General features: G+C 36.1%; 1 protein-coding gene across 9 annotated transcripts in view; it reads left to right on the top strand.

Moving 5' to 3' along the window:
* LOC125649735 (E3 ubiquitin-protein ligase HECTD1-like) overlaps positions 1 to 25,405 on the top strand; it is a 99,395-nt gene that overhangs the window by 9,487 nt on the left and 64,503 nt on the right. For 6 of the 9 annotated variants that reach the window (XM_048877451.2, XM_048877454.2, XM_048877455.2 and 3 more), the window contains exons 3-10: positions 12,314 to 12,541; positions 13,068 to 13,390; positions 13,489 to 13,698; positions 20,622 to 20,709; positions 24,354 to 24,452; positions 24,549 to 24,672; positions 24,791 to 24,980; positions 25,125 to 25,266. In XM_048877451.2, the coding sequence (XP_048733408.1) occupies positions 12,314 to 12,541; positions 13,068 to 13,390; positions 13,489 to 13,698; positions 20,622 to 20,709; positions 24,354 to 24,452; positions 24,549 to 24,672; positions 24,791 to 24,980; positions 25,125 to 25,266 (1,404 nt within the window). Of the gene's footprint in view, positions 1 to 12,313; positions 12,542 to 13,067; positions 13,391 to 13,488; positions 13,701 to 20,621; positions 20,710 to 24,353; positions 24,453 to 24,548; positions 24,673 to 24,790; positions 24,981 to 25,124; positions 25,267 to 25,405 lie in introns of all 9 variants that reach the window. The other 3 variants (XM_056165008.1, XM_056165010.1, XM_056165012.1) reach the window with 1 other exon arrangement.

Raw genomic sequence — 25,405 nt, forward strand, 5'->3', positions numbered from 1 at the left:
ACAAAAGAAAATTTCATATGTTCATTAATTACAGTATTGCATATTCTGTACAGATATATGTACACATGAAAACTAGAAACATATTTTATAATATTTAGAATTCTTGACATTTTCATAAATCATGAATATCGGTGCTTTGTCTCGGTATGCTACATGTAATTATATATTTTGACTTAACATACATAGTATTATATTTCTTAGTACAAGAGTATAAATGATGCATGTGAATTAAAGATAGTCTAGTAATTAGCGCCAAGAATTTACAGATGTACATGCATGATTTCAAAATTTACGAGTGCGATCGTTTGGATTACACGCAATTAAAAAAAAACATCCCCAAAAGGAGTCCAGATAAATGTATTGAACAACCAGCATGGGTACTCGTGTTGACATCTGAACCAGGGTTGGGCGGTTAAAACCGCCCCCGGTTTTTACCAGCGGTTTTAACCGTCCCGGTCAATACTCCCTAATTGGTCAATACTGGTCAATTGAGATTTAAACTGTCCATTTTCCTATTTTTGTATATTTTTTGCAAAGATAAATTAATCCTTTTCATTATGATATATGGATCAATTGGTTATCAATAATTTTCATTATATAATTAGATGTAATTTCATAAGTTTAATATATTTGGTTTGCTGAAACTGTGACCATAATATCTTCAGAACTATAAAAGAGGGTCACATATAGCATAACTTAGACAATAGGATCTGCTTATACATGTATCTGGACAGATTAAGAATAACAGGTAGCTGGACATTAAATAAACACAGTGATTTAATATGAATTGGGTGACAGATGCTGTAGATAAACAATGTGTTGCAATGTACAGAGCAGGAGATGTACCTGAGCACAGGAAACAGAGTTGACAGGTATTAATTAGCATACTCTGGGACCAGAGAGGACCAGTGTACATGTTATTGTTATGAAAACATCACCAACACACCCCCTAAAATGTTTATTTAACAGTTAAATGAAGATTTGAAACAATAGGTAGTTCTTGATAAACTAAAGAATTTGAACAGAAATAGAAAACACTTCCCCCATCATACTATCTATGGCTTCAACAAAACATTTTGGAATTTCTATGATATTGTTCAGGACAACAACAAGATGTAAAGACTGTAATGCTGTTGTCAGTGCCAAAGTAATACGGCCACGAAACAGTTTTTAATTTTTACAATAAAATTTTACATCTTCCCCTATTTAATTGAGTCATTTACATTATTTATTTAATATTATGACTTGCAAGTGTATTATAAACTGATAGTGCATGTTATGAATTACAGTATTTACCATAATGGCCACTGAAACATTTAAAATAACCAACAACACAGACTATAATGACCAAACAATTTTCAATCAACCAGTATTGACCACTATTGACCAGTATTGACCGGTTTTAACCAGTATTGACCACCTGCTCGGTCAATACTCATATTGACCACTTTTTTGCCAACCCTGATCTGAACACTTCTAATTGGAGTTTTACGTCGATTGTAAAAGTAAGCCTCTTCATAAAACTCCAGTAGTATAAAAGGTTTATTCCCACGTAGATTTTGCGTAATTCACTTTACTGTAAATACAGATATAGTATATTGCACTGAGGAAATAATCTCCCAGAATTAATGTACATACGTACAAAATAAATAGTGTGACCATGAATTTACATTTAGATTGTGCAACATTTGTATATTTTTGATGCAGATAAAACTGTTTATTGCACTGAGCTATACTTATATCATATGTGGGGCAGAAATATACGAGAAATATTTCCTCTTTATATTCGAGACAAACGGTTCAAAACTTTTAAATTTGGGGAAAAGTCTGTGAGGTCTATAGGGCTGGATCAATATATCGATTATCGATATACATCGGTATTTTTGAGCGATATGATAACCGATACAGCGAGTCCTGTATCGTTTAATATATTAAGAGTGGTTATTAACGTATCTTACAGCGAGATTTCATGAACGAGTTAACAAATAAATTGAAAATATCGAATTACCTATCTAAATGTCATTTGCTCCATGACTGCATACAACGCAAATGTGCGCGTGGTGACGATACCGTGGTCTCAGTTTTCAAATATTGTAGTTTGAAAAAACCAAAGTGTAACGTTTGTGGAACAGAGGTAGCAAGCTCTGGTTGTACAAGTAATTTAACAACACATTTGCGATGACATCATAAAACTAACTGCCAGAAAAATGGTGAGAAATCTATCGATGAATGATATAGTGACCAAAGTCGAACGTGATCTGCAGTCGCAATTTTTGTATGAAGAAATATATGAACAAATAAGTGAAGTTATAATTCATTTGTGAATATTCATCTTGAAAATAATTTCCTCTGCTGCCTTAGACTCAGAGCGGGAAATATTGTATCAGCAACTAGGGCTTTTTTAAAGCCAGAGCAAGTGGATGCCCTTGTTTTCGTGAAGAGAAAAATACGTTAACAATATTGATAGAAACAGATAGATAATAATTTCATGCACAATTGTCTTTTGTGATAGATTAATTCAAGCAAACATTGTATGCAAATGAGACAAAAAGAATAGGAGAAGCTTTATTTTTGTCATTATTTAATCATTTTAATCCTCAAAATTAAGTGTAAATATATTGTATCGTCAATATGTATCGCATATCGTCTCTCTGTATTGCAATACGTATCATATCGAAATTTTCCAAACGATACCCAGCCCTAGAGGTCTAGCACAGGCTTTATGTAACCATTGTCGATAATGGCACATTATCAGCCCCAAGCTTGTTGATTTGGGAGCTTTATCTAATTCTGCAGATTGGGTGTTCGGAGGTGATCATGAAATACACACTTATACGTAAGATGACACTATAATTCAACAAGCAGCTTTGGGACGAGTACTGAAATAGGAATTTAATTTTGTAGAAATACACGTTTACACATGCTATTACAAGTCAAAGTAAACACTAAACACATCAAAGTGATATAGAAATCAAGAATTAAACAATAAAAGACCTTATTATATAGCTAATAAATAGTCTATTATAAAATCTGCGTAAAATCTAGAGAATGGTAGCGTTCAATATCCTGAGAATTTATTGACCACTAACTTTGCATTGCGTAAATTGTATGCGCCCGAAACATTCCGAGTATGAGCGTTCAATATTGACGTTACCGTAACGACGTAAACAAGCCAAAATGGCAGACGACGGTCCTCCAAATCTGACAGAGCTGGTATTTGATATTTACTTAAGCTAAATGTTTTACTGTACATAAATTATGATGTCCCCATTTACAAAATCAGTTTGCTTCATGCATTAATGACGGGTTAAATATTGAACAGTTAAGAAATGCATGCTGTTATTGTACACCTTCACCTTAGATGCCAATATTGATTACTTCTCGTCTATTTTGGAGTAGTTTGAGTGAAAAGGGATATAATTTAACAACTAAATACTTTAGCTATATAATAAAAGGGTTATTGAACTTATATAGGTGAATATTGGCACTCATTGGCTGTCAACTCGTGCCAATATTCACCAATATAAGTTCAATAACCCTATATTATTGTTTAGTTTCAATATCAGCACCAAAATTCAAATTCTTCAGTATCTGATAAGCAGTCTACATGTAATGAAGGACCTGGTATCCAACCCTGGGAGATAGCTGGATTATCTGGCAGTGGTATAAAAAGGAATCTTAAAGTTCATACAATTGAAACAAAGTTCCAGGCTATAACAGAAGTTGAAAAAGACACAGAATCCAAGGCAGCGATATTTCCTGTTTCCGTCTTCGTCCTTATTACAGTGACCAGTTTATCATTTACAAAGCGTAACACAAATACGGGTATCAGAAATACTGAACCGAATGCGATAACTGATTATCGCTGATAAACGACCAAAATTCGTAAAATGTAAGTGCTGCAGTATCAAATCAAGTAATAGATGTACAATATACATGCAAATGCAAATGTATTTTTTAAAAATCCCTAACTTCATCCTAAAACTTTTACCGTGTTTAAAAGGTGTGTTTATTTACCTGTCAAATAAGACAATATGCAACATAAAACATTGCACAGTATTGGTGTCAAATTCATTAATTTCGATTTCTCTAACCCGCCGATATCTCAAAGTTTTTCTTTGGTCCTAACAAGTTCGAGGTATTGAAGTTAACCTGTATTATTATGTGGTTTTTAGCTCACCTGAGCTGAAAGCTCAAGTGAGCTTTTCTGATCGCCTGTTGTCCGTCATCTGTCTATAAACTTTTAACATTTTCGACTTCTTCTCCAGAACCACTGGGTCAATTTCAACCAAAATTGGCCAAAAGCATCCTTGGATGAAGGGCTTTCAAGTTTGTTCAAAGGGGAGATAATCACAAAAATGCTAAAATAGGGTGGGGTCATAAAAATCTTCTCAAGAACCACTGGGCCAGAAAAGCTGAAATTTACATGAAAGCTTCTTGACATAGTGCAGATTCAAATTTGTTAAGATCATGGCTCCGGGGGTTGGATGGAGCCACAATAGGGGATCAATGTTTTGCATAGAAATATATAGGGAAAATGTTTAAAAATCTTCTTATCAAAAACTACTGGGCTACGAAAGTTGAATTTTCATGAAAGTTTCCTAACATAGTGCAGATTCAAGTTTGTAAAAATCATGGCCCCCAGGGGCAGGATGGGGTAACAAGGGGAATCAAAGCTTTACATACAAATATATAGGAAAAATCTTTCAATATATTCTTCTCAAAAACTACTGGGCCAGGAAAGTTTAAATTTACATGAAAGCTTCCTGACAAAGTGCAGATTCAAGTTTATTAAAATCATGGCCTCCGGGGGTAAGATGAGGCAACAATGGGGGATCAAAGTTTTACATACAAATAATCCGGAAAATCATTAAAAATCTTCTTCTGAAAAATCACAGGGCCAGAAAAGTTTACATTCACATGAAAGCTTCCTGATATAGTCCGGATTCAATTTTGATAAAAATCATGGCCTTCGGGAGTAGGTTGGGGCCACAATCAGGATCAAAGTTTTACATGCGAATATATAGGAAAAATCTTTAAATATGAGCCAAGGTGACTCAGGTGAGTGATGTAGCCCATGGGCCTCATGTTAACAATGGCTCGTCTTTTTTTCTATTTCCACTAAAGTGTAAGCGATGTCATATGACAGAAATTTACCGGAGATTTGATCCCCCTCCCCCTAACTATTTGAATTTAGATTTTTATCAGACATTGATCTTTTGATCTCACCCCTTAGACATTTCACATGGTAGCATTTCAATAATCTTACATGATCGTTAAGGTATGTGCAAGCTAACAACCCGTTGAGTCCTCAAATTTCATAGCAATGAGCAAATGGCAACCAGAGCATCTATATGCAGCACCTTGTTGAAGCGTTTTAGGTCAAACAAGGGCACCGCTAAGCGGAGCATCCCCTCGCGACAGGAAATATCATGAACATATGCATGCATTATCAAGGCATAAATGAGGAATGAGGCCAATATATTGAGATATATATGTATATATATATATATATATATATATACATATATAATTTATATATAATATAATAATTCTCAGATTTTTATACCGTTAAATAAAAATTGAAACTTTTTCATATACATACGTGGTTGGGCAGTTTCCCTTATTCCTAGCAGAAACACATCACGTATGCACTAAATTTCAGTAATTTACTTACCTGAATATACCTCACAGTTGTTGTATGCAGAATGCATGAACTCAGAAAATTCCCACGGAAGCAATATTTTTTCGTTATGTAAAAAGACAATATATCGGTGTTGACAGGTCGACGAAGCTTGTGAAATATCTTTATAGCTTTCAAAAATTACGTACGCCTCAAGAATTCATTCAGAATTAATTCTGTAAACAGACACGTGTGGTAATCTGAATTAATTCTGTATTGTAAACACGTGGGGTAATCTGGTAATGAAACCGCGACGTTCATCAAATTATTTTAATTACTCAGTGTCAGAGATAGCGCTTTTAATTCCTACAGACTGTCTTTGCGCACGCCAACGTGCACTAGGCCTAATATGACAATGCACAAATACAAACTTACCTGCAGCAGACGTAAGCTGTCTCGTTTTCTTTAAACTGGTTCCCTGTTAATTGGTGCAACCGAAGCGACCAGAATCGTAACTTGACAGGGTACCAGTTTGAATTAACCGGAAGTAAGTATTGTCAACTCGTACATAAAATTTCACGGTTTTTAGGTAGTAAAGATGCGATATTTTAAGAAATATTTCACCGATTAACTTGAAAATGAATAGGGTTCGTCTTTTTACAATGCCACATATGTATGCGAAAGCTGAGAATCGTTAGTGCAAAGGTTCTCTTTAAATCTTGCCCACAAGCTGTAATGGACACACACACACACAAACACACACATGGACACATGCACAGTAGCGATGCTATATCCCCTCCGCAACTAGTTGCACGAGGGGATAAAAATGATTTTTTTTGCATCTGGTGACTGTAGATAAGACTTGGGGTTCATTATTATGAGCAAGAGAATAAAGCTCAGAGTCGTCAATGGGTAGGGACAGGGTCCCCGAGGCTAAAGAAGTTCAATACGCAACCATCTGCTGGCAAGGTGATGGCCACAGTATTTTGGGACGCAAAAGGCATTATTATGTTGGACATTTTACATAAGAGAAGTACGATAACTGGAGTGTACCATGCAAACTTGCTAGACCAGCTGAAAACCGCCATCCATGAAATACGCCAAAGAAAAAACTCTAAAGGTGTTTTGCTGCAACAGGAAAGTGCGAGAGTCCACACTTGCAAAGTTGCAATGGATTCTGTAGAGTGAAATGGGTATGAATTAATACCACATCCTGCCTATTCGCCTGACCTAGCCCCTAGCAATTTCTTCCTATTCCCAAACTTGAGAAAGGATATCCGTGGACGTCATTTCCGGTCTGACGAAGTTGTGACGGCAATTAAAGAGTATGTTGGTCAATGGAAAGGACCCTGACTTTTTATATACCCATCATAAGACGGGACATATTATGTTATGGTGCTGTCTGTCCGGCTGGCTGGCTGTCCATCCGTCCCGTGTCATGTTTTCTGGACTTTTTTCCGTAACGGATGCATGTACAACTTTGAAATTTGGTCAAAATATCTCCCTCAATAATAATAATTATAAGTGTGAGTTGGCATTTCAGCTGGATTGGTCCATCCTTGACTGCGTACTTTAGGGCTATAAGTAGGTCAAAGAGTTTTCCAGACTTTTTTTCGTTACAGATACAGATAATGCCCTGAAATTTACACATAGGCTTCCTTTCAGAGGAATACAAGTTCAGTTTGCATTTCAGCTGGATTTGTCCGTCTGTCCATGACCTACATTAGGTCAAACAGTTTTCTGGGGTTATTTTCATTATGGATACAGATATTGCTCTGATATTTAGTCAAAGGCTTTCTCTCAGAGGAATACAAGTTCAGTTAACATTTCAGCTGGATTGGTCTATCCTTGACCTACTTTTGGACTAAAAATAGGTCAGACAGTTTTCCGGGGTGGGGGGTGGGTGGGTTTCATTACGGATACAGATATTGCCCTGATATTTAGGCAAAGACTTCCTCTCAGAGGAAGACAAATGCAGTTAACATTTCAGCTGGATTGGCACACAATGACCTACAGTATTTTAGGGGTAGAAGTAGGTCAAACAATTTTCCAGATTGTTTTTGGTATGGTCACAGGTTTTGTTCTGAAATTTAGTCACAACCTCCCTTTCAGAGAAATACATAATCAGTTAAAAGTAGATCAAATGATTTCCTGGACTTTTTATCATCATAGATAGATATTGCACCAACATTTTGTTTTAACCTCACGCTCGGAGAAATACATAATCGGTTCACATGTCAGATGGATTGGTGCACCATGACCCACTTTAAGGCTTTTCTATTCAGAATGTGTGTTGTACCAATTCAGAGTGCACAATATGCTTCCAGGTTGAATTTCACTCTCCAACGGGCGTATATTGTACCATTTGTCATACTCTTGTTCAGTTCTGGGCTGATTGGCACTTGAACACCATTGGTCTAATTGCATTACACTAGAGGGCAATTACATCAAAAAAGAAGAGGTGGATCTCAACCGGAAATAAGTTAGGCTGGTTACTTATTGACTCGCCTTCGTATGTTGCGTAATAGCAACGCTTTTCAAAGTTCTGTTTATGGATTTATCGTTTACACTTGACATCTCTTTGTGATTATGCTAGTATTTATTTCACGTATACAACATGAAAAATATAGAAAATTTAGGCTTTATTAAGTCTCTCAAACAAAGTTTGGAGACTTATTGTTTTTGCTCAGTTCTTACTATTCTTCTGCTTCTTCTTCTTCCACTTCTTTCTTGCGCCTAAAACTGTTTGACACTAGGGCTGGGACGATTCAGGGTTAGCTCAGTTCGGTTTTGATTCAGAACAGCACGGTTCGGTTATTTTCGATTCGGTTCATGTTAGGTCCAATTTATCTAATGACACCACAAAAATTAAAAATTTTAATGAGTAGCATATTTGATTTGATTTTATTCAAGTTATATAACTATATGTCGTCATTTGTAAACATAATATCTATTCATAATGGCATTTTATAACTTTGATAGAAAAAAGAAAACACCGACAGTCTATCAAAATTTGTTATATTAATGTGCTGCATAAGTTTTGGATTATTAAACAAATCTATAGTGAATCTAAAATGTATATGATATTGTTTTCATTGATATGCAAAAATTCAACAATTCTATCAATTGGGAGTCTTTGAAAATCTCTCCTTTATTGATTTACTTCTCTCATATTAACTGTCAAATCTGTGTCATTACCTACGATGTTGATTTCACTCCACCACTGACAAAAATGCTATATGTCATGTAAAGATAAACTACAATGATCTCACGGACCATATTCTCTTGGTATCTGAGTGGTGAAAATGCTAACTCTCAACAGAGTAGTGATTTAAATCTCTGTTGCATAAAAAACCACGTTTTCAACATCACTCGGACACCATATTTGTTGTTTTGGTGTAAGTAAAATCTAAACCGAACCGAACCAAAATCTGGAATTTGTAACTGGTGCATCAAATCGAATGGTATGAATCACGGTGCACCGAAAATTTTGTTGCACTGCACAGCCCTATTGACACCCTTCTCTGTAACCAGTGGATGAAGGTTAGAGATATTCAAAATTCACAGGATATGATAGGCCAATGTATGTAAATGTGCAGAAATATTTTTGTTTTCAGATTGAAGGGGGTTAGGGTACATGTTGGGGGGATCAAATGGGGATGGCATTTAAGATAGAACTCTATGGGGAAAATATGAATTCCCAAATTCAACATATATAACTTGACAGATATGAGTACTGGGGTCTTAGGAAATGAATAGAAAATGACAGGGCCTACAAATTAGTATCAAGGTCAAGTGACACCAGTGACCTCTGACCATGAGCATAAAACTGGTATAACTTTAAAGCTGGGGAATAATATTGACATGGAATCTTCAGAAATGGCAAGAGGATGACAAGACCTACAAACAAGTATTTAGGTCATGTGACTCCAGTGACCTTGACCTTTGACCTTATAACATAAAAATGGTTTTACTTAAAAACCAGGTCTGATAGAGATATGGAATCTTATAATTCAGAAATGATGAAAGGCTGATGAGATCTACAATTACCTCTGACCTTGAACTTACAAACTCATATAAACTTAGAACTGGAATTGATAGAGATATGGGACCTTCAAACTAATATCAAGGTCAAGCGTCTCTAGTGACCTTGACCACTGACCTTAGAACATAAAATTGGTATTGGTTTAGAATCAGGTCTGATAGAGATATGGGATCTTCAGAAATGATGACAGGGTGCAAAACAGTATCAAGGTCAGGTGAATCCAGTGATCTTGACATCTGACCTTAGATCATAAACTTGGTATTACCTAAGAGCTAGGTATGATAAAGAGGTGGGATCTTCAGAAATAATAAAAGGATGATGGGATGTACAAATTGGTATCAAGGTTAATTAAGTGACTCCAGTAACTTTGACCTCTGACCCTAAACATAAGTCTAGTATAATTTTAGAACTGGGAAATTCGAATGATAGAGACATGGTATCTTCAGAAATGAAGGGTGTCATGGTGAAGGGTGTAGTGACCTACAAAGTAATATCTCCACTGACCTTGATTATGAAAACTTGTAAACTTTAGAAACCAGGGCTGATAAAGACATGGGAGACATAAAAAATGATTAGATGATGTTGGGACCTACAAACTAGGATCAAGGTCAAGTGACACCAGTTTTACTGAAGGAAGATAGGGGGATTTTTTTGAAAAATTTCAAATCAAAGCCTTTGTGATCAAGATTTTTAAATTAAATTAAAAATTGGAATGGATTTTGTCAAGGGAAAGAAATAGCGGTACTCATAAAAAGCCACTTTTATACAGCCAATACTTCGTTTGGGTGTCTTTATGATTGGTAGATTATAATCATATATTGTTATTCATCAATTTTATAGATTGACATATTGCCCTTTAGAAATTTGAACTTTGATTTTATTTGGCACAGTTCAAGACAATAACTAGGCACTTGCCCAGGCGAGTAACTATTACTCCCATTTTCATTAAAAATAAAGTCAAAGTCTACATTACCTGAAGGGTTACCCTCTAGTGATGAAACGATTGTCGCTGGCAATGATTGTAGATCGTTTTTTGGCTCTTCAATTCCGGTTATTGATTTTATTTTTTATAATCTATTGTCGCCCGTACACCAGTTGATAACTAATCTGAGATTCTTCTGACTGTTAACCCCGATTTTATACCATGATATGTGTGGGGGAGAGTCGAGTGGACTCCATATTGAAAAGTGGGAATTCAGCAACACCAGCTATTGTCGCTGCTTTGCCTACCTTTTACAGCTTTATTTCTTGGGTTAACTTTCCAAGACACAAGGATTCGGTTATCGAATGATTATTCTATAAGTTAATCATGACTAATACAATGATATTGCCATGTAAAAAGCTCTAACACTAACAAAGAAGCATCACTTTGACTTAGGGCACCTCCTTGCCATTTGATTTCTTTGGACATGATGTCAGACCACAAATACACAAAATTCCAATTGGCGTCAAAGTAGTCATGATTAACTAACTTGAAGAATACTCATCTGATAACTGAATGGTATCTAGATCCACGAAATAAAGTTGTAAAAGGTAGACAATTAAAGCATCTACTTTAGCTGAATTCCCACTTTCAATATAGAGTCTGCTCTGAATCTCCCACGCACATGTCTTGATATAAAAGTGAGGTTAACAATCGGAGGGATCTCGGATTAGTTGATAACTTGCTATATATGTGTATGTCCCAACCCAGGGAAATCAAGTCAGACGTCTCGATTTTTTTTCTTTAATGTAAAGCCAATCTGGATTTGTGGCTTGAGAAAACATTTCATTCCTCGTTAGGCATCTGTGATCTGCTGCATCTGTTCGTCAGTAAAGTGTAGCAGAGGGGTGTCGTTCACCTGTGAACTGGCCCTGATCATCAATACGCTGGGTCTCACTCGCCGCGGGGATCCTCTCTTTCCCCTGGTTGAAGGTTGCTCTCCTCCCTTTCTTCTTGGTATTTGATTTCCCCAACAATATGTAAAGTAGATTTAATCAAGTACTGTGAAAAGGAAATAGAGGTAGTATGCAAATTTGTAGTGGTCAAAATTAACCAGAATACATGAATCCACAATTAAAACAGGCAAATATTAGCAAAATTAATGCTAGGAGTTTTGATGGTAACTACAACATTTTCTTTTTCGCTCCGAGGATTAAATATAAATTCCATCTTACCTCTTGAATTTCCATGTGCCAACTGCTTGGGAATCTTCACGATGGTCGTGATGTAATTTATGACCTTACTAATACCCGAAAAGAGAATAGCTGACAGTGAGAAATTACCCCGGTGATACAGACTAGTGATAAATATTGATATTTAGGTTTGATAAACCGATTTTAATATCGACAAGTTAAATCCTAACAAAATCTGAACCATAATGGTTGAGCCTCTAATTTCCATATTTGACCTGACCTTCAAATTCTCAAAGTTTTATGAAGGTCCCTTAAATTTTGAGTTATCAATAGTCGCCTGTATTACTGGTACCTAGTGTTTCTGTTTAAGGTGCTGGAGAGAATCTGATGTAAATTCTGTTTTTAGGTGCTCAACTTGAGCATCTTTGCTAGTCAAGTGAAATTTGAGTAAGCGAATCGGACACTTGGCTTTCAAATATGATGCTAGGGAGAAGCTGATGTAAATTACTGAAATCTGTTTATGTTTTAAGGTGCTGGAGAGAATCTGTACCCGTGAGTCCAGTGCCGTATTTGATGCAGGAGGACTTAACTGTGTCCTTACATTCATAACGGAGTATGGATCCCAGGTCCATAAAGACACTCTCCACTCAGCAATGTCGGTGGTATCTCGAGTGTGTGGAAAGATGGAGCCACAGGATTCGTCCCTGGAGACTTGCGTAGAGTCCCTGTCAACACTGTTAGAACACGAGGATCAGTATGTAAGTGAAATATGAGAATCGATCTGTAAGTGGTACACAAGAATCGGTTTGTAATTGGACAGCACCTTGGCTTCTGACTGGAAAAATATCTCTTACCTTCAAAAGTTAAAATGGTGGGAAATTTGATTAGATAAAACTTTCTTTCAACTTTAGTTGTCTGAGGCAGTGAAAGAGTTAACCTTTAACCTGCATCATGTTTACATCACAATACTAGAGGTTAACTCACTTAACCCACTTTGGAGAACTTGCAAAAAGAAATAAAGTTCATCATAAAAGTTTGCAAATTTACCTGTGCATATAAAGTCACCATTATTGGTATAGATATTTTTTTGTGGTGCCTGTAAAGGATAAGACCTAAATTTTTTGATGACTGTATGACCGTTCCCTCTGTAATAGGGGTCATTATAAAATTCAGTAAAAAGAGAAGAAATTGGGGTGTCCAGTCCAGCATTGATCTGGGTGAGCAATGTAGCCCAGATGCCTTTTGCTTATTCTGACAGGTAGAAGCTTTTGCTTATCATTACAGGTAGCTGATGGAGCACTACGTTGTTTTGCCTCCCTAGCTGACCGCTTTACTCGGAGAGGAATGGACCCTGCCCCTCTAGCTAAGCATGGATTAATTGATGAACTACTACAACGGCTACAGCAGGCTGGTGAGTCCGGCCCCAATCTGTCTACAGCCAGCACACCGGGCAACATCTCTCTACCAGAGGCAAAGTCTAGTCCAAGTATTTCCACAGTGATTAGTCTGCTTTCCACACTTTGCCGTGGGTCACCGACCATTACACATGACCTACTTAGGTCAGATTTACCAGATGCTATTGAAAGTGGACTCAGAGGAGACGAAAGGTAAGAATAACCACTTAAAACCTTGAATCCATTCATTGTACATGTATGTGTTCTCTGTTTTGTTGTTAAGTTTATTACATGATGTGAAATGTTGGCAGGTGCTCCCTGGACACGATGCGACTGGTAGATCTTTTATTGGTTCTTCTATTTGAGGGACGAAAAGCTTTACCCAAGGCAGGGGTCTCCAGTATCAGTAGCAGATTGTCTGGACTTCGTCGCAGCGATTCTGCCGGTGACAGATCTCATCGCCAATTGATTGACTGCATCCGCAGCAAGGACACAGATGCACTAATAGACGCAATCGACAATGGTAAACAAGTAAACCACGTTAATGGGACTTACACATTAGCATGCATTATCTTGCTAAATACCTCTCTATGGAAGTTTATGTAATATGAATGTTGAGAAAAATCTTTAATATGCTTTAATCACAGGCACTTGACATTTTAGATATCTATAATAAAAAATTTGTCTTCCTGTAAACATAATATTCACAAGGTATATCATGCCACAACCTGGTTTTCTTTTTTCCCAGCTGCATCGCTTGAAAATTTCGGCAAAAAGGTTGATATAATATGATCATTAGACCCCTACGTTTAGAAGCAACTCTGTCAAGGTCTTTCCTCTCGCATTGTCATGGTGAAATGGAAATAAAGTCCATTTATCGGCTATAATCAACTGTCAAACATTGTCTACTGCTTCTCAAATGCGAAAAATCGCTGAAAGGTGGACAGAAGACATAATTATTCAAATGAAAATTCCCTTGCTAATGTACTCTCAGATGCTTGTACGGGGGAAGGGGGGTGGGGGGTGGCACTGAATGCAGGTTAGTTACAGCCCTGCAAACAAAAATCAGGCTGGCACAGGAAGTTTAGTAAATCTATCACAATACCAAAACAACATTGGAAATGCTTATGACTCATCTATTGAACTTTTTGCCAAAATTTTCAAGCGATGCAGGTGGTAAAAAAGAAAACCAAAATGGCGGCGTGATATACCTTGTGAATATTATGTTTACAGGAAGACAATTTTTTTATCATAGATATTTAAAACGTCGAGTGCCTGTGACTTTGATAAAGGATTTTTATCTTAATAATGCTTTTAACAAAGGATTTTTATACACCTATCTGTAGGGTTAAGGAGGTACGCTACATCAGAGAAATTTGATGTAGATGAAAAGTGGAGGATATGTACAACAATATTTTGAATTTTCAAATTTTCAAATTTACTTTATTTTGTCAAAAAATACGGTTTTAGTAGAAGGTAATCTGAAAAAAATTTAAAACCCCCGCTGGACTTGAACCTGCGACCCACAGTTCAGCAGTCGGTATTCTAACCTACTGAGCTACTCGGCTAGGTATTTAAATGGAAAAGGAAAAGTCCAATATTGCTGATATCGATTTTTTCATCCATGTTTTTAAAGGAAGTCAGCCATTATGACGATGTAGAGTACTACCTTAAATGATATTTTCTGAATGTCAATCTCAATCTTTATTACTGATTACCTCATTTTTGAAACAATGAAAAAAGTAAGAATAGATCTACAGGTTTTTAAGGATTATATGTCCAGTTTTTATACGCCCGTCAATGATGGGACATATCATGGTATGGTGTCGTCCGTCCAGACCTTGTGGGCAGGATACAGACTGAACCATAGGCTCCAGGATTTTACATGTTTGTACCTTTGATCACTATGATGAGAGGAAGGCGCCTATTGTTTTTCAAGGTTAAGGTAGTAGTATCACAAACCGAACCGTAAGCTCCAGGATATTGAAACCTGGTACATTCAATCAACATGATGGAAGGAAGATGCCTATTGTTTTTCAGTGTTATAGATCAAAGGTCAGGGTCACAGTATCACTTAGTTGGAAAACCTTGTAGGCAGGATACAAACCAAACCATAAGCTCCAGGATATTGAAACGTGGTACATTTGATCACTATAATGAAATGAAGATGCGTATTACGTTTTCAAGGTTAAAGGTCACGGTCACAGTATCACTTAGTAGGAAAACCTTGTAGGCAAGTATACAAACTGAACTGTTTGGGCTAGGAATGTCAAAATTTGTACACATACACTTTATGCCAAGTGGGGGATGCCTATTGTTTCTTAAGGTCAAGGTCATAGTAGCAGGATGCAGACCGATTCGTTGGGGCAAGGACCATGAAACTTGGTACACATACAACTTAAGTGAAAATATTACTTAGAGAGTACATGATTGGTCTTGTTTTTTTTATGTAAAGAAAATATGTCACACCCTGATGATTGCTGATATTACTTGATGGCAAGTTCTACAAATCATGGTATAAGAAAACCACCCTATTTTAGCTTTTCACTGGTGTATTATGTACCGTTGGCGGTACTCTTGTTGTCTTTATGGCATGGTAATTGAAACTATATTTGCACCACATAAAACTTTGATATTTTTTAAAGAGAAAAAATTAATTATAAGATCCTCAATTCCCAAGATATTGTCACTCACTGCCCAAGCCATCCTTCTGATAAAGTGTGGTCGAATGATAATTTAATGCACAATGGGTATCGGTATCATTGCACACGCCCTTTTAATTATTTGACAATGACCATACTGTGGACTGTGTTTGTTAAAGGGGCATGGACACAATTTGAGATGGAAATTTTCAATTTTTTTCCCATTTTTATTGTTTAAAATGCTTCAATAAGATATTTCTAATGGTCAGATAAATTTTGAATGTCATTTGCCAAGGTACATGGGAGATTCTTTGTTATGTATGTCGCAGGGTCCAACCAATATAAAACAAATTGTTTAACATTAGGTTAAATATACAGTAAAACTTCTCTAAACCGGCCGGCTCTCGGACCGGAAAAAAACGTCCAGTTTAGAGGGGTTGCCAGTTAACCGAGAATTTAGCATTCAGACACATTTTATCTCGATATTCACAAAGTAGGCACTGTTCCCTTTCTTCTGGTGATCTATGATCAATTATCGACGGAGATCAAATCAGTCTGCTTGTACCTACAGGTAATTATACCTATAATTAATAAGAAATATTCACACTGAAATCATCTAATTTTAAACTGAAAATCTATAACAGGATTCTGATACATAAAGAAAAACACGAAGGCCTACATGCATCGCTTATATCATTAACAAATTTGTTTTGACGTTTTTGAAAAGTACAGTAGTAAATATGAAATTGTAATTTGAATATTTCTTAGGAATTCTAAGTCTATGGAAACAAAGAAAATTAAGTTACCTTTTAATAATTATTAGTTTTTTTTACAATGGATTCGTGTCCAGGCCATAACTTCTTTGTTCTTTGACATAAGCATACCATATTTGACACATGAGTGTATCACCATGAGACAATGTGTCATGTACCTTCTTGACCTCCATATGACCTTGACCTCAAGGTCAAAATTAAAGGTTTTTACAATGAATTTATGTCAGGGCCATGACTTCTTTGTTCTTTGACATAGGCATATCATATTTGACACATGAGTGTATCACCATGAGACGATGTGTCATGTACATTCATGACCTCTTTATGACCTTGACCTTTGATCTCAAGGTCAAAAGTATAGGTTTATGCCATGGATTTGTGTTCAGACTATATCTTCCATTTTCTTCTACAAAGGCATACTATATTTTGACACTTAGGAAAGAGGTAATTTATACCTATTAACAACACCCTTTGGGAGATTGGGGGGGGGAGGGGTATTCTCACTAAGAATATCCATACAATAGAATGATGCAACTGTATTCATTCAATATGTTCCTACCTGGGTTTGTTTTTCATTTTGTACAGAATTTGGAAGGGTCATTTGGAGTAGCTAAGTGACATTTAACACCCTTGACAGCACAGGTAAACAACAGAAATTAAAGAGGCCACTTGTGTTTTTCACACCTCCGGTGGACGATTTCCCACCTGGCCAGTTGGTCAGTCAATTTGCACACTTGGATGATCTTGATCCCCCTCTGGCCAAAATTTTCTTGTCTTCAAGATGTGGCCCATATGATAAGGGTAAATTACACATGTTTGTTAACAAATGTACTTTAAAAAGTGGCCGATGTCCGGTTCTTGGGTTTTGTAAGACTTTCTTTGTAAGGAAATGTTAAGATTTCTGCTGGGACTTTAAAAATCGGCTGATATTCAGGGAGAACCTGTTTTCTAAGGGGCCGGTTTGGAGAATTAAGTTTCACGGTACTTGTAAATGTTTCATTTAAAGCAAATTTTACTAATCACAAGTTAATTCTGAACACAATTAAACAGTTTCTAGTGTTTGACACATCTCATTTTGTTTTAAACATGATATTTTCTATTTTTAACATTTATGTCCGTCGGATGGGACGTTAAAGGGTGTCCCGTGTCAAGGATCACAACCTCCTTGGCACGCAAAAGATTGTTTCCCTGATGTTCGAAAAAGAGTAGGCTCACTGGGGGCCGTCAGGGAAACTCAAACACTTGCAAACCAAACATAATTAAATTAGTTAACCGCCGTAAAATGGCTGAAATATTGCCAGAACAGCGTAAAAACCCAATCAATCAACCTATATATAAACAAAAACATGGCACAGCCTTGTTTACATAACAAGAAATTATGAGTGCTGTATCTCACTTGTAATTCAACAACTGATACTCAAAGTTTGGTTAACAATTAGAAATACTTCAGTTAAGCATTGTACACAATAAAAATGGGAAAGTAAAATTTGAAAATTTTCAGCTCAAATCATGTCCATGCCCCTTTAATGGCATGTGCCCCCTTTTCTGAATATTACAGGTAAAAAAAAAAATTGAAAAAATATCCACACTGCATTTTATTACTTTGTGAATGTTTAGTGCACTGTTTCTGTACTTTGATTTAGAAACAGAACACCAATGTGCTTTACAAATTGGACTTGTTCTTTGTTATATTTGCATCAGGAATACTAAACATGTAAAATAACAAATTTGATATATTTTTATGGCGTCGAGCTTTGCTCGAACAGCATCTAGTCAGCATGTACGACTGAATCAGCTGAAAAGTTTACGCGACCGAAGGTGTCAGACTATCGATGCTTCCGCGGAAAAATCCCGCGCTTTTTGTAATGGCGTATGAATATCTGTACTGTTTAATGATTTACGACATTTTAAAGTTGTTACTGAGAAACAAATGAAAATTATCACATTGATTTACTTTAACATATAAAAACTTTCACAAAAAATAAAAACAAATCAAATAAAAATTCCAATTTCAATGCGAACTACATTTGCAAAGTCACGTGATGTCTGAAACGATAGCGTGTCTAGACGAAAGATAGCGTGGGTTTTGTTTGTAAACATTGCGTGCTGTTGGCGAAATTTAAACTGAGAAATAGTGTATTGCGGATTATTTATGGTCATTATATTTTAGGATAGGTAATGTTTATTTGACTGTAGCATTCTCAGTAGGGTATTAACGCATCTGTAGGTTTGCAAATCATTGGTCAACTCGGTATATAAACACTGGCACGTGTTAATGTTATTGTAAACAAACCAAGCGCGGAAGCATTCATTATTATAAGGCTTTCAAGTAAAGGTTTTTGTGGAGGTAAAAGTTACTGAATTAACAAATTTTTTTTTTAATCTGACTAGATTTTCATCTCTTGAGATGCTAGCAGTGATATATACTACAAATGGTCCATAGTTGTTTACATTGTTGCACATATTTCTTATTAAAATTTTGGTCTTGTTTTTATTATGTTATCAACAAGTACATGCAATGCTGCCCTTTACAACTATTAAAAGGAGAGTTCTCACAACAGTTGACTTTTTCACTAAATATCTTAATGCACAAATTTTCAGTTCTTTGTGAATTACATCTGTGCCAAGGATTGTAGAGTACTCCCTTGGCTAGCAAAGATGTGTGAATAATTGAGAGCAATGGTTGATCACAAAAATCTTCATTATTTAATAACATTAGATATTGTAAATAATCCTTTGAAAAATATTCTGAAGAAATGAATGGAATTGTAAAAAAATATATCTGTAATTGAATTTTTTTGTGAAAAGAGCTACTGTACAGATGTATTAGAAGCATTATTCCTGTATGAAGGATAAATATTCTTGGTATTGCTTGAATTCAAAGCTGTATGTGTGTTTTTAATACATGTACAGCTAATCTTCGTTATCGGGAATATGTAAATAGAGTTGCCAGTCCAAACCACTTCTTTTTTGTGTGTGTGTTATCCTTGTTATCGCAAATCCTTGGATATCTCAAATTTAATTTCAGTCCTGTTGAATTTGCAATAACAAGGTGTGACTGTAGTCAATGGCATCAAAATATTCACAGGTAGAAGACTCTCCATTGAGATTTATATAAAGCTATATCTACTCTGTGTACATACAATAAGGGATGAAGCATTGATAAACTGGACAGCACATAGTTTCATTATAATCTTTGCTTTCTTAGCACGACGCCATTGTGGCCCTTCAGGCCTTTGATTCATTAATAACATCACTGTGGTAAGCATTTCCTAATGTTATTCAAACTATCACATTTGTTGATTTGTTTCTGGTTAAACTGACATTAACGCTTTAATGCAATTAGTTATCACAAGTTGTGCAGCAAGAAATCCTTTCCAGAGTAGTATGCATATAGAAGTCGGACATAGATTTCAGAATCAAAATTTAACTCCCGAAAATATTTTTTTAAATTTAAACTATATTTTATTCACAAAGTGAATGGGATCGGGCAGCAGGCATAGCCTATTTAAGCCCTCTCCCTACAACAAGGTCAAGTGTGAAATGGAAATACAAAGCACACACATGCATATACAAATAAATAACATATACACCAGAGAACAATCACATGAATGTGCACATATATATAAATAGCAATAGATAGACTGAGAAAAGTTTCGATATACATGTATGCATACATATATATGCACATATACACACATATAGAATGAGTAAACGAAAAGAAAAAGAAAAAATTGAAAAAAAAACCCAAAGAAAATGAGAACTGAAAAATATTTATTCAATTTGAAAGAGAAAGAAAGAAAAGTAAGGATATATACATGTAACAAACAAAAGATAAAAAAAAAAGGGGGGGGGGGGCAGTACCGGTAAAAGGGAAAAAACTAAATACCAAAAATAGAGATTTGTATAATGGACAAAATATGAGAAAATACGACTTGTATGTGAGTATATATGGTATGTACTATAGATTATAAATTGTCATGAATTTGTTGGACTAATGTGTGAACTGGTTGTTTGTATTTCTATTGTTGGGGTGACAGGGTTTGAGGTAAATTTCATGGACGATGTGGGGCAGACCTTGCTAAACTGGGCCTCCGCCTTTGGAACACAGGAGATGGTAAGTGACTACTACTCTATACTTTGCACATTTCCTGCCTCGTATAATATACACTTCTGTGAATGTAACCCCTTTGCGTTCAAGACAACAAACATAACTTAGGTGTAAGCCAGGCAACAACTAACTGCCGTTATGCCATTCAAATGGACACATGAAAACGTATGCAGTAACTATAATTGTAATAAAGAATTTTTGCCTAATTTTTCAATGTTTAACGTCCTCATTTATACAAAATAAATTTATTAACATGCTTGATTCATTAGATTTAATTATCAACATTTTGATTAACCTGCACAAGAAAAATGACAACCCTGAATTTATCAATCTTACAAAAATGTACAGGTAATGCAGGTAACACAGATAATATCCTTTCTTGTTTCAGAATAGTTTTGCCCTGTCACCTTCAGGTGATTGGAGGCGAACTTGTGTATAATCTCCCAGGGATTTCACTGTAGTTCATAAACCCTCTTTGAATTTCTAGAAGTTTATTTTCTGACAAAAACAAAATGTTATCTTTCTACATAGATGATGGTGCATTCCATACCCTTACCACAATGCAAAATGTACGAGGGTGAGTCAATAAGTAACCAGCCTATCCCATTTCTGATTGACTAAAAGGGTCACGATTTTCATGCTTTGTTTCAATACATGTTTTATTCCTGGGTACAAAATTGCACGCGTATTGAGTCATTCTTTAATAAGATATTGAATGTCAAACATGGCTAGTGATGCAAAGGCATGCTTTTCATCTAAAGTTGAGTACCATGCTATAATTTGGTATTTGTTTTAAAAGGTAAAACAGGAAGGAAATACACGTCGGGCGAGTTGGTCGATGTTTATGGGTTTTCTGTACCATTTTATTCTCAGGTTAAATTCTGGGTAGGGGACTTCAAACGTAGTAGAATGTTTTTAGAAGATGAAACCAGGTCTGGGCGCCCACTGGATGCCACCGACTAAGAAATGTACAAGAAAGTTTTGGATCTTGTATATTCTGATAGGCGAATTCAGGTGGAAGAAATAGTGCAGGCATTAGGCATTTCACATGGTAGCATTTTAACAATCTTACATGATTGTTTATAGGTATGTGCAAGCTAACAACCCATTGAGTCCTCAAATTTCATAGCAATGAGCAAATGGCAACCAGAGCATCTATATGCAGCATCTTGTTGAAGCGTTTTAGGTCAAAAGATGATTTTCTTTTGCGTCTGGTGACTGTAGATGAGACTTGGCCTTGGGTTCATTATTATGAGCCATGCAGAAAATAAAGCTCAGTGTTGTCATTGGGTAGAGCCTGGGTCCCCAAGGCCAAAGAAGTTCAAGACGCAACCATCTGCTGGCTAGGTGATGGCCACAGTATTTTGGGACGTAAAAGGCATTATTATGATGGGCTTCTTACCCAAGAGAAGTACAATAACTGGAGTGTACTATGCAAACTTGCTAGACCAGCCAAGAACTGCCATCCATGAAAAACCCCAAGGTAAACTCACTAAAGGTGTTTTGATGCAACAGGACAACATGAGAGTTCACATTTGCAAAGTTGCAATGGATGCTGTAGAGTGAAACGGGTTTTAATTAATACCACATCCTGCCTATTCGCCTGACCTAGCCCCTAGCAGCTTCTTCCTATTCCCAAACTTGAAAAAGGATATACATGGAAATCATTTCTGGTCTGACGAAGAAGTCGTGATGGCAGTTGAGGAATGGGTCAATGGAAAGGACCCTGACTTTTTCAGTTCTGGGCTGGTGGCACTTGAACACTATTGGTCTTAAGTGCATCACACTAGAGGGCAATTACATCGAAAAAGAAGAGGTGGATCTCAACCGGAAATAAGATAGGCTGGTTACTTATTGACTCGCCCTCGTGAACTCCAAATAGATCTTCAGATGCCCAAATGTTATTCAATGATTCCATTACAAATACCTTTCTTAAACCAAATCTGTCAATAAACCCTTTACCAGAATATGTCAAAAAAGGGTTTACTCTGTGCCTTAATATTTAATTTCTTCCTTCTGATAAGTCTTTCCACAGAATACTGCTAAAATACCTTATCCAAAGAGCCATCCATCTTTTTTAAATCTGCCCTATACCTGGTTCAGAATTAAGCTCCATACTCAACCCTACTTAGCCAATTTTTAAAGGTGTGCAAGTGAATATGCCAGTTTCGAAATAAGAGCTCTTCTGTATAGGAGGTGCATTTAGTGGAACTTTGCCTAAGTGGGACAGAAAGGACCTACAGTCAGTGAGGAAGATGATAGAATGTATTAAAGGGACTGGTTCACGTTTTTCGAAAGAAATGTTTTTCAATTTTAATGTTAAAAATTAACAATATAGCTTATTTTAATATTGATAACCAAAATTTGGACCGTCTGAATGCAAGAATAAGAGCAATATTTTATCTTTGATTCTGTGCTATGTAAACAAAGACTCGAGTCTTTTGATGTAAACAAACAAACCGGTGAAACATTAATTTTGTAATTTAAAACATATTCATTTCGTACAATCACAAATTTTAACTTTTAAATGACACATTTTACCTAAAGTATACTTGAGATGTGATATATATAATAAACTTGGCCAATATCCATTTATTTTGAAAACTTCGTAAACAATAACACACCTCAATCTTTGTTTTCAAAACAAATAATTAACTCTCTATAATGACCTTTTGTGATGAAGAATAACCTTAATTTTTTTTTGTGAAACCTTCTAAACATATTAGACTGTAGATTTTTAGAATTTAACGTAAAAAATAAAATTTGGAGGAAAATCGTGAATCAGTCCCTTTAAATGATTGAGGCTTTTCTATTAATATGTGAATGTAGGAAATACAAAATACTGTCAAAAATAATATTTTGCTAAGGTGGAAACATAAAAACAATGTTACAATTTCTTGGATATGATATGTACGAGCAATGAAATAACGTGATATAATAAGAATTCCATGTATTTTAAATTACTCCCTAAATACTTGTCATTTACTAAGTTTGTGTATCGGTTGAATTCTAGTGATGAAACTGCATATGAGAAACTTTATGTAGTGATGAATATTTGTCCCATTCCCAAATGTAAACAAATTGTTTTGCACCTTTCTATGAACAAGAGTTCTCCAAAGGGAAATAACTTAGAAGTATCTCGAAACCGGCGTATTGAAATATTTGACCCCAACTTGATTGATGGAATATTGTTTAACGTCCCTCTCAAGAATATTTCTCTCATATGATGACGTCACCATTGCCGGTGAAGAGCTGCGATATTTAGGCCAATGCTCGGCGCTTATTGCCATTGAGCAGGGAGGGATCTTTATCGTGCCACACCTGCTGTGTCACAGGACCTCAGTGTTTGCAGTCTTATCCGAAGGACCACCCCATTTAGTTGCCTCTTACGACAAGCAAAGGGGTACTGAGGACCTCTTCTAACCCGGATCCCCACAGGACGAGCTCAGCTTGAGCCTAGATTACCTTGATCCAAATTTAAGTCATATGTATGCAAGTGGCCAAGATTTTTTTTATGATACAGATAGAATTTCTTTGTGAGCGGGGTGCTGATGTTAATCGTGGATGATGTTTTTTTTTATTATACAGGTGGAATTTCTTTGTGAGTGGGGTGCTGATGTTAATTGTTGATATTTTTTTTTACGATACAGGTGGAATTTCTTTGTGAGCGGGGTGCTGATGTTAATCGTGGATTGAGATCTTCCTCTCTACACTATGCGGCCTGTTTTGGTAGACCACAAATTGTTAAGGTATGATTGTCAATTAAAAGTTAAGGTAGGATTGTCAATTAAAAGTGAAATATTTCGTGTGTGAGGTTGATTGTTATTAAACTTTGTTCTCTGTAGACTTTGTTGAGATATGGTGCTAATCCTGATCTCCGAGATGAGGATGGGAAAACACCCCTGGACAAGGCCAGGGAGCGAGGGGATGAAGGTCATCGAGAGGTCATATCCATCCTACAGTCTCCAGGTAATCAAGAAATAGAGATATCACATTAATTTTAAGAGTAAAGTGATATGTTTAAACCTAACAAAAGAAGAACATGCCATGACATGTTTGACGGAAGTAAAACCTCTAACTTGGGTAGGTGAGTGGATGGTCCAGACGAATCGTGACCAAGCTCAGACAGTGAGTCAGGACAAGAAGGAGGAGACTGAGACTGTAGAAGAAGAACCTAGTGAGCCCAAGGGGGACCCCGAGATCGCCCCCATCTACGTCAAACAGCTATTGCCTGTGTTTACACACGTGTTCACCTGCACCATGCTCCCATCTGTCAGGTCAGTTCAGATATGTAAAGTATAGATTTAAATCACACAAAATCCTTCTCCATTTCTTCCTAATCAGTTGGTTGTCATGTTAATTAATGATTTAATGGCATTCATGCTGGCTAATAATGAAATGGCATGGTTTCTACTTGACAGAAAATCTAGTCTCTCCCTCTTAAAGAAGATGATACACTATACTGGTAGCCCTTTGTTGTGTGAGATGTGTGACCCAGAGCTGGGGGTTGTGAACTTTGCTGGTTCCCTTACAGAAGTTCTTACAAATGTCCTTGATCATGAGGTAATGTCTCTGTATATAGTAAATGTACATGTGCATTATTTACTTTGCTCATTATCAGTGTAATATATGTTTTAAAAAAACAAACACACACACACAAAACAAAAATAATAATTATTTAACTCTTATCTTTACTTCAAAT

The sequence above is a fragment of the Ostrea edulis genome, chromosome 5 (assembly GCF_947568905.1).
Source record: "Ostrea edulis chromosome 5, xbOstEdul1.1, whole genome shotgun sequence".
Taxonomy (NCBI): domain Eukaryota; kingdom Metazoa; phylum Mollusca; class Bivalvia; order Ostreida; family Ostreidae; genus Ostrea; species Ostrea edulis.